Source organism: Rutilus rutilus (assembly GCF_951802725.1).
Source record: "Rutilus rutilus genome assembly, chromosome: 9".
NCBI lineage: Eukaryota > Metazoa > Chordata > Actinopteri > Cypriniformes > Leuciscidae > Rutilus > Rutilus rutilus.
In genome coordinates, this window is record NC_140223.1 from 39,830,668 (window position 1) to 39,845,250 (window position 14,583).

The window sequence follows — 14,583 nt, forward strand, 5'->3', positions numbered from 1 at the left end:
ATAAAACATTTTGAGCTTGTCCACTTTCGACTACTTCTAGAGGCAGTCACATATGCATTTGACCGTATTGCTTTCGTAGTGTAAATGCCACAAACAGCCAACAAAACAGCCACAAAAGATGCCTACTCTCCACCTACTGACCTAATGCGTAAACATTATTGGAAGCCAGATAGGATTTACCAAGACCCAAGTTTGGTTTGAAGATGAAAATCGTACCAAGCACTATGTTCTCTCCTCATACCTGACACTCACACTGTTCGGCATGCTCTCGCGGCTTTTAGAGCAGAAACAAAAGCTGCTGCTCTCTGTATGTTTTTCTGTCGTCTCCAGTTGTGTACATATGTGAATTGCTTCAGCTTATTTCATCCATTAGATCGAAAGATCTAATAAATCCCATACATTTACCTGTCCATAGACCCTCCCCTTGAAGAAATCAGGACAGAAGTGGCCGAAAGTGGACAAAAGAGACAGAATAAAAGACCAGGTATAAACGGGTAGGTGTCTCCCTCGTCTACTTGTGATCCGATCGACCAAAACGCATCTTAATACCAGGTGTACACAGGGCCTTGGACATCTTGGTTGGTTACCTATAGAAAGCAGAGTAGGACACCTAAAACTAAAAATGGTACACAAGAAAAGTTCTTCCGCTTTCTGCAAATCGATCAATGAAATGTAACTGGATATTGCATATCAGATGCTTGTAAAAGGTGATTTTTATGTATTTATATAAAGAACACGTTAAAGATAGATATGCAGTGCCAGGAGATTGAGTTTACTGAGTTTATTATTATATATCAAATGTAAACTGTACAGTTTTAAACTATTAAAAGGAACATAATGTTGATATGTTTAAGTTATACTTACTCTGTCCTGGTAATATAGAATGGTATTGTGCAATGAACCCATTGCCACCAATATTCCCATCAGTGTGAAATGACACCAACACAGTACTGCTATTTGTATTCAATGTAGGTGGTGGAACATTGCCACAAAATCTAGGAAGAAATTAATCTTATTATCTTATTATCTTAATTATTAAAAGTTTGAGAGCGATTGCCAAGAACAGCCTTGTAGAGAAAAATTTACTTAATAACTCATTTATTCCAATGTATGCAGCTTCAAAATATTCCATGTCTGTTTAAGAGGTATCTTGTGTTTTTATATATATTTTTTTATAGATAATTGTGTTTTTTAGGAATAACTGATGACGGGCCATTGAATTATTAGAAAAATAATGCACATCCAAGGTGGTAATGCGCCTATGTTGGTGTACGTTATATTTTTAATAATATAGTAAATTATCCAGCTTATACTGTGGTTACCATGGCTCAAGACAATGTTCAAACGTTTTATTTCGTGACATGTTTTTGTTCTTAAAATGCTTTTGTGTGTAGGACAAATTTCTCACATCTCATCACAAGCCTCCGTTGCTAATTCCAAAACAGAAATTTAGAGCTAGTAACAGAGGCTTGTGCCATTGATATGCAGACTAAAGCTGCGTTCACACTGCCAGTGATTTTGTCACTGCATGCGGTGAGGTCACTAATGGGAGTTCCCCCTACTGGTTGCCTAGTAAACTATATGAATGACATTCACGGATATTATTCCATGTTGTAGACACCCAATCCGTTTTCTTGTCCTAAAAACACACATTATGGAGTGAAAAGACTAAATATAAATGGAATCAGTACATCAAATACTTAATATTAAAGATGAACAAAAAAGAAAGTGCCAGTCAGGCTGGGCTCACAAAACCATTCAGGCTTGAAGTCAGCACGACAAGTACCACTATGTACACAGAGACATATCACAGAGCTGCCAACTCGCACGCATTCACCGTGAGACACACGCAATTTTCACACGCTCTCACGCTACACATCCATTTTCTCACGCACAGAAAAATCGCGAAGCAAAGAGGACACGGAGAACGTCAGACTAGACAGAGCAGGTTACTTATGATATAAAACACTTTAGAATACTGTATCTTACTTACTGCATAACTAATAAGGAATTATTGAGGAACTAATAGATAATTATTTATTAACACTTACAGTGAGGAAAATAAGTATTTGAACACCCTGCTATTTTGCACGTTCTCCCACTTGGAAATCATGGAGGGGTCTGAAATTGTCATCGTAGGTGCATGTCCACTGTGAGAGACATAATCTAAAAAACAAAATCCAGAAATCACAATATATGATTTTTTAACTATTTATTTGTATGATACAGCTGCAAATAAGTATTTGAACACCTGTCTATCAGCTAGAATTCTGACCCTCAAAGACCTGTTAGTCTGCCTTTAAAATGTCCACCTCCACTCCATTTATTATACTAAATTAGATGCACCTGTTTGAGGTCGTTAGCTGCATAAAGACACCTGTCCACCCCATACAATCAGTAAGAATCCAACTACTAACATGGCCAAGACCAAAGAGCTGTCCAAAGACACTAGAGACAAAATTGTACACCTCCACAAGGCTGGAAAGGGCTACGGGGAAATTGCCAAGCAGCTTGGTGAAAAAAGGTCCACTGTTGGAGCAATCATTAGAAAATGGAAGAAGCTAAACATGACTGTCAATCTCCCTCGGACTGGGGCTCCATGCAAGATCTCACCTCGTGGGGTCTCAATGATCCTAAGAAAGGTGAGAAATCAGCCCAGAACTACACGGGAGGAGCTGGTCAATGACCTGAAAAGAGCTGGGACCACCGTTTCCAAGGTTACTGTTGGTAATACACTAAGACGTCATGGTTTGAAATCATGCATGGCACGGAAGGTTCCCCTGCTTAAACCAGCACATGTCAAGGCCCGTCTTAAGTTTGCCAATGACTATTTGGATGATCCAGAGGAGTCATGGGAGAAAGTCATGTGGTCAGATGAGACCAAAATAGAACTTTTTGGTCATAATTCCACTAAACGTGTTTGGAGGAAGAAGAATGATGAGTACCATCCCAAGAACACCATCCCTACTGTGAAGCATGGGGGTGGTAGCATCATGCTTTGGGGGTGTTTTTCTGCACATGGGACAGGGCGACTGCACTGTATTAAGGAGAGGATGACCAGGGCCATGTATTGCGAGATTTTGGGGAACAACCTCCTTCCCTCAGTTAGAGCATTGAAGATGGGTCGAGGCTGGGTCTTCCAACATGACATTGACCCGAAGCACACAGCCAGGATAACCAAGGAGTGGCTCTGTAAGAAGCACAGGGCTCCAGACTAACTTTTTTCACCTCCGTCCTGGAACCGTCCTGAAAAAAAATTTGAACCGTCCTAAAGTGAATGTCAACCGTCCCAAAATAAACATGTTGTTTCTGTACTTTGTTATTATCATCTATAGTTGTTAGTCACATAATAAAAACACCATTAAAATGTTTATGATATATATTATTATATTTATTTAGCTCCATTCAAAGTAGTTATCTGTAAAAAGGTATAAAACAGATTTAATAAAAAATAACAGGAGTTAAATGCTTTTTTGTATTCATGCAGAACAATTTTTTATTTTTTTACATATACGAAAATTAAGAGAAAAATACATACAGCTCAAAACGTTTTTGAGTTGGTTGGATTAAACAATAACAAATAAATACTGGTGACTACATCTCAAAAATATCATCATTCTTTATTCTTTCAAGCAGCAGACATATTTATTTGTATGAATTAAATATAATGAATCCTTTAAGCTATTAACGAGCAGTGAATAATTTTCTCTTTTTCTTTTGTTGACTGATCAATATTAAGGACACAGACCGCATTAGGTTTATTACCCACTGTCACTTTAAGACATCAGATCATGTCCAATGACATGCGGATCCAATTGCACTGATGCACATCCAATACACTCAAAACTGTTTAAGACATAACCAACAGAGTTTACGTGAATACTCTCCAAAACGGACATTTCGACATAATGTTGTTGTGTGTATTTGTCCATTCAGACACGAAAGAAAGCTCAATTCAGTACTCGCGCGCTGTATAGGTATCGGTCGGGTGTGTGCGCACAGAAAACCGTACCGAATAGAGCTCTTTTTATTCAGATCTATATGTCTGCTCTACTCATTCTCCCAGACGTTTACATTTTTTAACGTTTTATGAGACATGCAGCGCATGTCAACTCGTGTGCCGCTGGGTAGATCAGCACGTTAACGTACAAATGTGCGCATCTACCACAAACGCAAGACATAAGTTCTGACTGGATCGCTTCCCCAAATCGTCACTATCTAACATTTTTGTCTAGTTTTTATTCGTTGACGAAAATGTCAGTAGATTTGTGTCATAGTTTTTGTCATTCAAACTAGTTTTTATTTAGTTATCATCTCGTTTTCGTCTGTGAAAATAAGCCATGTGATAGATGTACCGCGAAACAAGTCGGGTGAGTAGCCGGTCAGTGATAGTAACTATAGTAACAGCATGAGAAGACGCGCTCCGTTGTAGTCAGCGCTTGGTCGGTTAATTTTGGCATTTTCTAAGTAAGTTACCCTAATAGGCTAGTAATAAATGAACACACATACAAAAATGTCTTTCGTCCTGTAGGCGTCCTGGAGAATATTTCTGTTCGTCCTAAACACATTTTCTATCGTCCCCAGGACGATAGGACGCCGTTAGTCTCGAGCCCTGAAGAAGCATATCAAGGTTCTGGCGTGGCCTAGCCAGTCTCCAGACCTAAACCCAATAGAGAATCTTTGGAGGGAGCTCAAACTCCGTGTTTCTCAGCGACAGCCCAGAAACCTGACTGATCTAGAGAAGATCTGTGTGGAGGAGTGGGCCAAAATCCCTCCTGCAGTGTGTGCAAACCTGGTGAAAAACTACAGGAAACGTTTGACCTCTGTAATTGCAAACAAAGGCTACTGTACCAAATATTAACATTGATTTTCTCAGGTGTTCAAATACTTATTTGCAGCTGTATCATACAAATAAATAGTTAAAAAATCATACATTGTGATTTCTGGATTTTCTTTTTTAATTATGTCTCTCACAGTGGACATGCACCTACGATGACAATTTCAGACCCCTCCATGATTTCTAAGTGGGAGAACTTGCAAAATAGCAGGGTGTTCAAATACTTATTTTCCTCACTGTAAGTCACTACTGTTAACTACTAAGGAAGATGTGTTAACTAATTAGTATGTAATAGAATTGTATGATTGTGTTAAGTTTCAGTTAGTTAATCAATAACTAATGAATTATGTCATAACTCTTGAAGAACTATTATTAATTATCTATTAATTAATGTGCAAGAAAAATAACTAAGAAGTAACTACTAATGAACAGTCATACACAGTAGTCACTACAATAACCCGGTTTAGCAGTGGAGTGGTGGATGAAGTACACAAATCAAGTACTTGAGTAAAAGTACAGATACACCAATAAAATATTACTCCAGTAAAATTATAATTAGGCCTATTCATTTTCAAAATTACCTTAGTAAATGTACAAAGGTAATTACTTGAAAAGTAAAAAGCACTGATCAATGTTTTTTATTTTATTTTCTAGCCAGTTTTAGTCATTCTTCAGCACTAATAAGAAAGATAAGTGCAGACATTTACTAGGCTATATATTGATCTGCAAATAAGCAAACTTTTTATTTAATTAGCAAAATGTATCATAATGTATGATAACTTATCTATTTTACAAAGGTTTAGATAATACCGTTAATAATGTGTTTTTTACAGTAAGTTTGATTTGAGTCAGAAGTATGTGGTAATTCTGTATTAATGAGTTTCCTATATTCTCACTTTAGAATACTGTTCCAGGTTCCAAGTAATTCCTGAAGAATTATCTAATAATTATTTGTTAATTACCAATTAATTTCCTTATATGTTCACTTTAGAATACTGTTTCAGGTTATAAGTAGCCTAATTCCTGGATAATTATTTGATAATTATTTATTAATTACTAATGAGTTCCCTATATTCTCACTTTAGAATACTGTTCCAGGTTCTAAGTAATTCCTGCAGAATTATTTGATAATTATTTATGAATTACAAATAAGTTCCCTATATTTTCAGTTTCCCTCAGTCATTGCCTCAAACATGAATTTACTCAATGGCACTCTATGCTGAGGAAAACAGACACACACAGTAAAATATAAAAACTAATCTGAGGTTAGTTTTGTATGACTGTTCATTAGTAGTTACTTCTTAGTTATTTTTCTTGAACCTTAATTAGTAGATAATTAGTAGTAGTTCTTCAAGAGTTATGACAGAATTCATTATTTATTGATTAACTAACTGTTACTTAACACAATCATAAAAATATATTACATACTGATTAGTTAACACATCTTCCTTAGTAGTTAACAGTAGTGAAGAAGTAGTTAATGAATAATTACCTATTAGTTCTTCAATAATTACTTATTAGTTATGCAGTAAGTAAGATACAGTATTCTAAAGTGTTACCAAGAATTTTATTGACAAAGTTTAGAATTTGGTGTGGGCAGCCAACATGGGTTAAGGTATTTTCAAAGTTCTTTAAGGGTGCATAAAATGTATAATAGTCAGTCAAAATGAAATTGAACAGAGGTGGTTCAGTTGATTAGAAATGAATTAGAATGTAAATCCTGATTGACAAATGTTAGGTCTTGCACTGTGTTACGTGCCACATGCACTAACATAGAGGGCGACGCCTATTAAAAGGGTGTCGCCCGGAGTTCCATCTCCTGCTCCCGTAAACACACGTTCTGATACGTAACACACTGTATTCAGGCTTTTTTAAATGTAAATATTTCGCCCATGTTAATTCTGGTTGTCATTTATGATTCAATAAACCACTTAGGGTGAGCAAACCTTGTGACTGCAGATGTCTTCTCTGTCTCCTCTCTGACTTCTAGCCAATCAAACAAGCAAGGAGAGGGTCCCTCAATAGCCAGAGATGACACTTGGATCTGCACTAGGAGAGGAGGAGACACCCTGATCACCCACACACAGTGAGAATCAGGAGGGTACAAGTCTGGGTGATTTGGAGAACTGAGAGTCCCCCCAGAATCCGTCAGCACGCCACCACATTCTGTAAAAGCAGATAAAAAGATAATTCATATTGAAAAGAAAGTTGAAAAAGGTGAAATTGAAATCACACGTGTAGTGTGTAGTGTCTAGTGTGTAGTATCTAGTGTGTAGTGTGTAGTATCTAGTGTGTAGTATCTAGTGTGTAGTGTCTAGTGTGTAGTGTCTAGTGTGTAGTGTCTAGTGTGTAGTATCTAGTGTCTAGTGTGTAGTGTGTACTATCTAGTGTGTAGTGTGTAGTATCTAGTGTGTAGTGTGTAGTATCTAGTATCTAGTGTGTAGTGTGTACTATCTAGTGTGTAGTGTTCAGTATCTAGTGTCTAGTGTGTAGTATCTAGTGTGTAGTGTGTAGTATCTAGTATCTAGTGTCTAGTGTGTAGTGTGTACTATCTAGTGTGTAGTGTGTAGTATCTAGTGTCTAGTGTGTAGTGTGTAGTGTGTAATATCTAGTGTGTAGTGTGTAGTATCTAGTGTGTAGTGTGTAGTGTCTAGTGTCTAGTGTGTAGTGTGTACTATCTAGTGTGTAGTGTGTAGTATCTAGTGTCTAGTGTGTAGTGTCTAGTGTCTAGTGTGTAGTGTGTACTATCTAGTGTGTAGTGTGTAGTATCTAGTGTGTAGTGTGTAGTATCTAGTGTCTAGTGTGTAGTGTGTAGTATCTAGTGTGTAGTGTGTAGTATCTAGTGTGTAGTGTGTAGTATCTAGTGTCTAGTGTGTAGTGTATAGTGTGTAGTGTCTAGTGTCTAGTGTCTAGTGTGTAGTGTGTAGTGTGTAGTGTCTAGTGTGTAGTGTATAGTGTGTAGTGTGTAGTGTGTAGTATCTAGTGTGTAGTGTGTAGTATCTAGTGTCTAGTGTGTAGTGTGTAGTATCTAGTGTGTAGTGTGTAGTATCTAGTGTCTAGTGTGTAGTGTGTAGTGTCTAGTGTCTAGTGTGTAGTATCTAGTGTGTAGTGTGTAGTATCTAGTGTCTAGTGTGTAGTGTATAGTGTGTAGTGTCTAGTGTCTAGTGTCTAGTGTCTAGTGTGTAGTGTATAGTGTGTAGTGTTTTCGAAATCGAAAATTTTCATGGAGAAGTTTGATTTAATTGATATCTGGAGGGAGAAATTTCCAAATACTAAATCTTACACTTGGGGCAACAAGAACCACTCAAGACTTTCTCGCTTAGATTATTGGCTTGTACCATACTCTTTTAAACATTATAATGTTTCAGTTAGCATTCTTCCTTCTCCTTTAACAGATCACCATACTATTCTTCTTTCTACTCCTCTATCCACAGATCTTTCAAATACAGTTTCTAGAGCCTCTTATTGGAAAATGAATTCCTCTCTACTTAAGCATGATGACTTGAAAAAAAGAATTTCCTTTTTGATTCAATACTACTGGGTGAAAGCTTCTTCTGACAAAAAATTTTGCCTAAATTGGGAGTTACTAAAATATGAAGTAGGAGTATGTATTAGGCATTTTAGTAGCAATTTGGCAAAACAGAGAAGGTATGAAGAGGAGAGGGTTATAGCAAAGATTATAACCCTTCAGAGTAAAACTCACGAAGACTTATCTGAAACTGACCTAACAGAACTTGCAGAGCTCCAATCTAAATTAGACAGTATTTATAAATACAAAGCTGAAGGCTCCTATGTTCGTTCGAGAAGGAAATGGCTAGAACAAGGAGAACAGAGCTCTGCTTATTTCTTTAGAATGGAAAAACACAACTCTAGAAATCTCATTATTAGTTCGCTGCAAATTAACGGAATCTTGACAGATAATCCCAAGCAAATTGCCTCTTTTTGTAGTAATTTTTATTCCAAACTTTATAAATCTAATTACTGTAAAGATTCAGCCTTTCTTTTCTTTCAGTCATTAAAGGAGGTTAAGTCAATATCTAAAGATGACCAGCTCGCTTGTGATAAAACCATGACTATCAACGAAGTATTTGAGGGGATTGAAGGCCTTAAAAATAACAAATCTCCAGGAACTGATGGCCTAACGGCTGAATTTTACAAAAGCTTTGCAGAAGAGTTGGCACCGTTCCTGCTAGAGATGTTTTTGGAGAGTATCCAATCAGAAACGTTGCCTTCTAGTTTAACACAAGGACTCCTAACCCTTATACCTAAGCCTAAAAAAGATACTACTTTAATAGATAATTGGCGGCCTATTTGTCTTCTCAATAATGATTATAAAATATTAGCTTGGGTTTTGGCCAAGAGGCTTAAGTGTGTTCTGAGTTCGGTTATTGATGAAACTCAATCAGGGTTTATACCAAAAAGACATATAGCAAACAATATCAGACTTGTTCTAGATTTATTAGATTATAGTGAATTAGTTGATGATGAAAGTCTCATTCTTTTTGTAGACTTTTACAAAGCTTTTGACTCTCTCGAACACGATTTTATGTTTCTATCTCTCCAAAAGCTTGGGTTTGGTGATTCATTCTGCAAATCTATAAGAACTCTTTATAATAATGCCAACTGTTCCATTAACCTTAAATCAGGTACTTCGCCTAGATTTCAAGTGTCAAGAGGAGTCCGTCAGGGTTGCCCTGTATCCCCTTACTTATTTCTCATAGCTGCACAACTTCTATCTTCTTCTCTTTCAAGTAGTCATTTGCAAGGAATTACTATTGGCAACAAGCATATTCTTATTAGTCAGCTAGCTGACGACACTACTCTATTTTTAAAAGATGAATCACAGATTCCTATTGCCATTCAACACATTAATTTTTTCTCCAAAGCTTCCGGTCTAAATCTAAATCTTAATAAATGTGAGCTGTTAGCTGTCAAAACCTGTTTTTCTCTTTATGGTATTCCAGTTCAGTCTCAGGTGACGTATCTGGGTGTATCCATATGTAAGGATGATAAAGTCAGATGCAGACTGAACTTTGACCCAGTTATTGAAAAAACTAAAAGGAAATTCAACTCATGGTTACAGAGGGATTTATCTCTGAGAAGGCGAACCCTCATTGCTAAAGCTGAGGGTATCTCAAGATTGACTTATCCTGCTCTCTCTTTATACGTGGATAAATCTGCATGTGCCGATATTGACAGAATGCTGTTTGACTTTCTGTGGAAACATAAGAGGCATTACATTAAAAAGTCTGTGGTTATTAACAAATATGACTCTGGTGGGCTACATTTTCTAGATTTCACTTCCTTGAATAACACTTTCAAAATAAATTGGTTAAAACAGTACTTAACAAGCCCCTCTTCATTCTGGAATACTCTCCCTAATCTAGTTTTCTCTAAAGTTGGAGGTCTCCCTTTCCTATTGTTATGTAACTATAACATAAGTTACCCCTTAAATTATCAAATTTTCATAAACAAATGCTTTTGGCCTGGCACCTAATTTATAAACACAATTTTAGTCCTCATCGGTATTTAATTTGGAACAATTGCGATATTCTTTATAAAAATAAGTCTTTCTTTTTCCCAGATTGGGTTAATAATAATATTATTTTGGTCTCTCATCTAATCATAGAGTTATGAATAAGCCCTATTTCAAAAAACGGTGGAGTGTTCCTTTAAACCAAATAAATAATTAGTAATTTCTGAACATTGACTCTCAGTCTTTATTCACCTTTTTCTCATGTTTTCTCAATAAAATTAATAAAAGTATAGAATATAATAGCATATTTCTAATAGGGGCACATTGTAACGCAGTGCACAACTGGGATTTAAACTAGTGTGTAGTGTGTAGTGTGTAGTATCTAGTGTGTAGTATCTAGTGTGTAGTGTCTAGTGTGTATTATCTAGTGTCTAGTGTGTAGTGTGTAGTATCTAGTGTGTAGTGTCTAGTGTGTATTATCTAGTGTCTAGTGTCTAGTGTGTAGTGTGTAGTATCTAGTGTGTAGTGTGTATTATCTAGTGTCTAGTGTGTAGTGTGTAGTATCTAGTGTGTAGTGTGTAGTATCTAGTGTGTAGTGTGTAGTGTCTAGTGTGTAGTGTGTAGTATCTAGTGTGTAGTGTGTAGTATCTAGTGTGTAGTGTGTAGTATCTAGTGTGTATTATCTAGTGTCTAGTGTCTAGTGTGTAGTGTGTAGTATCTAGTGTGTAGTGTGTAGTGTGTAGTGTCTAGTGTGTAGTGTCTAGTGTCTAGTGTGTAGTGTCTAGTGTGTAGTGTCTAGTGTGTAGTGTAGCAATAACCCCCCTTAGGGTAAACAGAACAGAACCAACAAGAATGTATTGCAGATATCATTTTTAATATTGTTCAGTATTTCATGAACAATGCTCACCTAACAAGTCAAATAACATTATTCTGTCATTAATTTATTCTGTTAAATTCATATTCAATCAGTATAGTTATGACAACATGACTTAAGTTTTACTTCATTAATTTACTCCTTTATAATCATCCAGTCATAATGCAGCTCCTTCTTTAAAGGTCTTCTAACATCTAAATAATTAATTAAATCAGCTCATCTTAAGTTCACATTGTCCTAGCAGAGTAACACTAGTATTGTGCACATGAAGCCAACCTTAAATGCCACTTGGGTTGATATTTTGTAATAAAATGAGAAAAAAATTCAAACAAATGTCCAAACACATTTTTGGGTCACTTCATTTAAAATAGTATATTTAAATAGAAGACCATAAACTTACTCGTAAAGAATGTGGGCTCTTTCCCAGGCAGGGGTAGTGTGGAACTATGTGTAGAATGGGGTGCAGTCGGTCTCAAAGAAAGATTCTGTGAAATTCTGTCTCCAAACCGAGAGTCTAAAGGGGAAATCTCTCCTTTATTACTTTTAACCTCTGTGAAAAGCAAGAAAGAGTAGAATAGTGAGAAAGCAAATTTAGTTATTTTCTCTACTGCTGAAGCATTTACAAATTTGATAACTATTATGAGGTAATTGTAAAAAATCCTGATAGGTTTCTCAATCAAGCTGATGGATGCAAAGTTCTTTTTTAAAAGGATTTTTTTGAGAGGAGGAAAATTATTCAAATTTGCATTGCATTGTGAGCACAAAAGCACTGGGGGAGGTTCCAGTGGCCTAAGCCACCTATTTAAATTAAGAGACTTTAAGGGATGTGCCTTGACCAGCAATAATTCTCTGGGGACACATTACTAGAAATAATTTATTCAAAAATAAAACAGATGAAATAGTAAATGTTAATTGAATAGACATTAAATAACAAAAAAATTACTGTGAACAGTGTTACGGGATGTAATAGCTCATGGGAATGGCAGTCGATTGCTTTGGTCGTTCTTGTTTTATGTTTCAGCCTTCTGTGTTACTCATTACAGGCCCTGTTCCAAATGGCTTGGCACTGGTCTGTTAAATCCAAAAGTCTGTAGGGAGTCCACTTTGTCATTTTAGATTTCTGAAGACTGCTCGCGAGTACACCCTTTGCGGCCCCCTTTGTTCCCACACTGTAGGGATGTCCGAAGCAGACTTCTACCTAACAGTCAAATTATCATTATACCACGAAAGTGTGGACTCGGAGGAAGATTGCGAGGTCTTAGGGATCCATTTGGGATGGGCCAAAGTTGCTAAGGTTCACTCACGTGTCTGCCTTTTAATTTTATTCTTAAAGTGAGTTCCTAGAGTTTCACACTATAAATGTATATATTCACACTATGAACTAGAATTACATATCTTTTGCCTTCATTTCAAAGGCAACATAAGTAATTTTCAAATAACTAAAATATATTGTAATATATTGCTGTATATTTTCAAATCGCTAGGTGTCAGTACATTCACTGGCTGTTACCTAGTGTGCTGCGGGCTTGCTATTTGCTCCAAACAACTGCGCCTTTTATGCAAGTTTACAATATCGATCAAGAGCCCGGATAGCTCAGTCGGTAGAGCATCAGACTTTTAATCTGAGGGTCCAGGGTTCAAGTCCCTGTTCGGGCGAACAAGCCTCTTTTTGTGGAGCGGTACGTTTTGCTGTTGAGTTCTTGCTGATCTACACTTGCCTTGGGCAGCGACGCTGCAAGGCACCAAGTGAAACGACATGCCCTCTTCAGCCAGTTAGTAGTCGTGGCCGAGTGGTTAAGGCGATGGACTAGAAATCCATTGGGGTCTCCCCACGCAGGTTCGAATCCTGTCGACAGCATGCGCCTGCTTTAGGCTGAGCCTTCTGGAGGCCTTGCAAAAAGTCACTGTTACAGTACCACCCTTGAAAAGAGTTAGGTTGGTAAGAAACAGTTTTGTCTGCAAGCTAAAGATGACAAGGCCCCTTTGTATTCAGGGACACGTCGGGGAGACCGGTAGCTCGCCGTGATCGTATAGTGGTTAGTACTCTGCGTTGTGGCCGCAGCAACCCCGGTTCGAATCCGGGTCATGGCAAGTTTTTCTGGGTGCCATTGAAATGTATCTCCATGTTACGTTACCACCTCTCCTCACCCCGTCCTTCAGACCACTTTTTTGTGCACGGCGCGTGCCCTTGACGTGCTCTGGATGCTCGAGTGACTTGAAACTGGGACCTTCTCTGAGAGCACGAGCTCTCAGGTTCGAACCCTTAGTTTTTAGTTTGGAAGAATCTTGCTTCAGAGAGAATATGGTGCGTGTATATTTTCTAATCGCTAGGTGTCAGTACACTCGCTGGCTGTTACCTAGAGTGCCGCGGGCTTGCTATTTGCTCCAAACAACTGCGCTTTTGACGCAAGTTTACAATAAGGATAAGAGCGCGGCAAGTCAACAGCATTGAAGCGTGTAAAGATGCTTTCCAGACAAGAAACAGTGAGTTTTTGTTTTTTTTCCTAGCATTATTGTCGTCTGATTATTATTATCAGTCTAATAGGTCTAATTCACACTAATTCGCAAATATATTTTGACATAGCAGACGTTTTGACGGCCGTTCTGAATCGTCGAAGAAGGAAACGCGATGCATTGGAGAATCTTTTTTTTCTCCCACCAATGCGATTAATTTTGCTGTGTGTTCCCACGCACGCGTATCGATCAAGAGCCCGGATGGCGGTACCCGACGGCCGTAGGACTGTATATGGCGACCAATCACCTTAGAGATTCAATCTTTCGCTGGCCAATCAGGCGGGTGGGTCAATAATTCAATAGCCTATCATCTAGAGGCGTCCATTTTTTGCTGGCCAATCGCACGACAGGTGGATGCTGAAGCTGCCGATGCTGTTTCTTTGAATGCAGAATGCTGAACGCTGAACTCTGAACTCATCCTTCTTGCTCCTTGTACTCTTGACGATTCCGGTAAGAACTTTTATGTGTATTATTGGATATTCAATTGTTTCTATTTTCATATAGGATTTTGCTAGCCTGTTTGCTGCCGCTAAATGCGGCTTTTGTCATTATCGATCAGCCAATGTTGTAAACAAACTTTTACGCTAGGTTCGCACTACTACCATCAGTAGCTTCATATTAACTTTATGACAAATGTAACACTTTACGCTGTCACCAAATACAATTGAGCATGTGTTGGTACCATATTCATGGTTTATTTGTAGGCATATGCAAAGGAGTGCACTTTTGCGCCAAAATAATCCGCCTTTTCTAGGCAAGCAGGGCTTGATATGAAACTATCAAAGGTTATATATCTATACAATCTATGAAAACAAAACAGTAAAAACATGGTACAACTAGTTCTTTTTATAGCATACAAAATCAAATGTGCACTCATCTGAA

General features: G+C 37.6%; 1 protein-coding gene across 1 annotated transcript in view; it reads right to left on the minus strand.

Moving 5' to 3' along the window:
• mfrp (membrane frizzled-related protein) overlaps positions 1-12,945 on the minus strand; it is a gene marked incomplete at its 5' end in the record, with an annotated part of 33,945 nt that extends 21,000 nt beyond the window's left edge. The window contains 3 exons of the mRNA XM_084419676.1: positions 865-995; positions 6,784-7,003; positions 12,906-12,945. Coding sequence (XP_084275802.1) covers positions 865-995; positions 6,784-7,003; positions 12,906-12,945 — 391 coding nt within the window. The remainder of the gene's footprint in view (positions 1-864; positions 996-6,783; positions 7,004-12,905) is intronic.
• Positions 12,946-14,583: the final 1,638 nt, after the last annotated feature.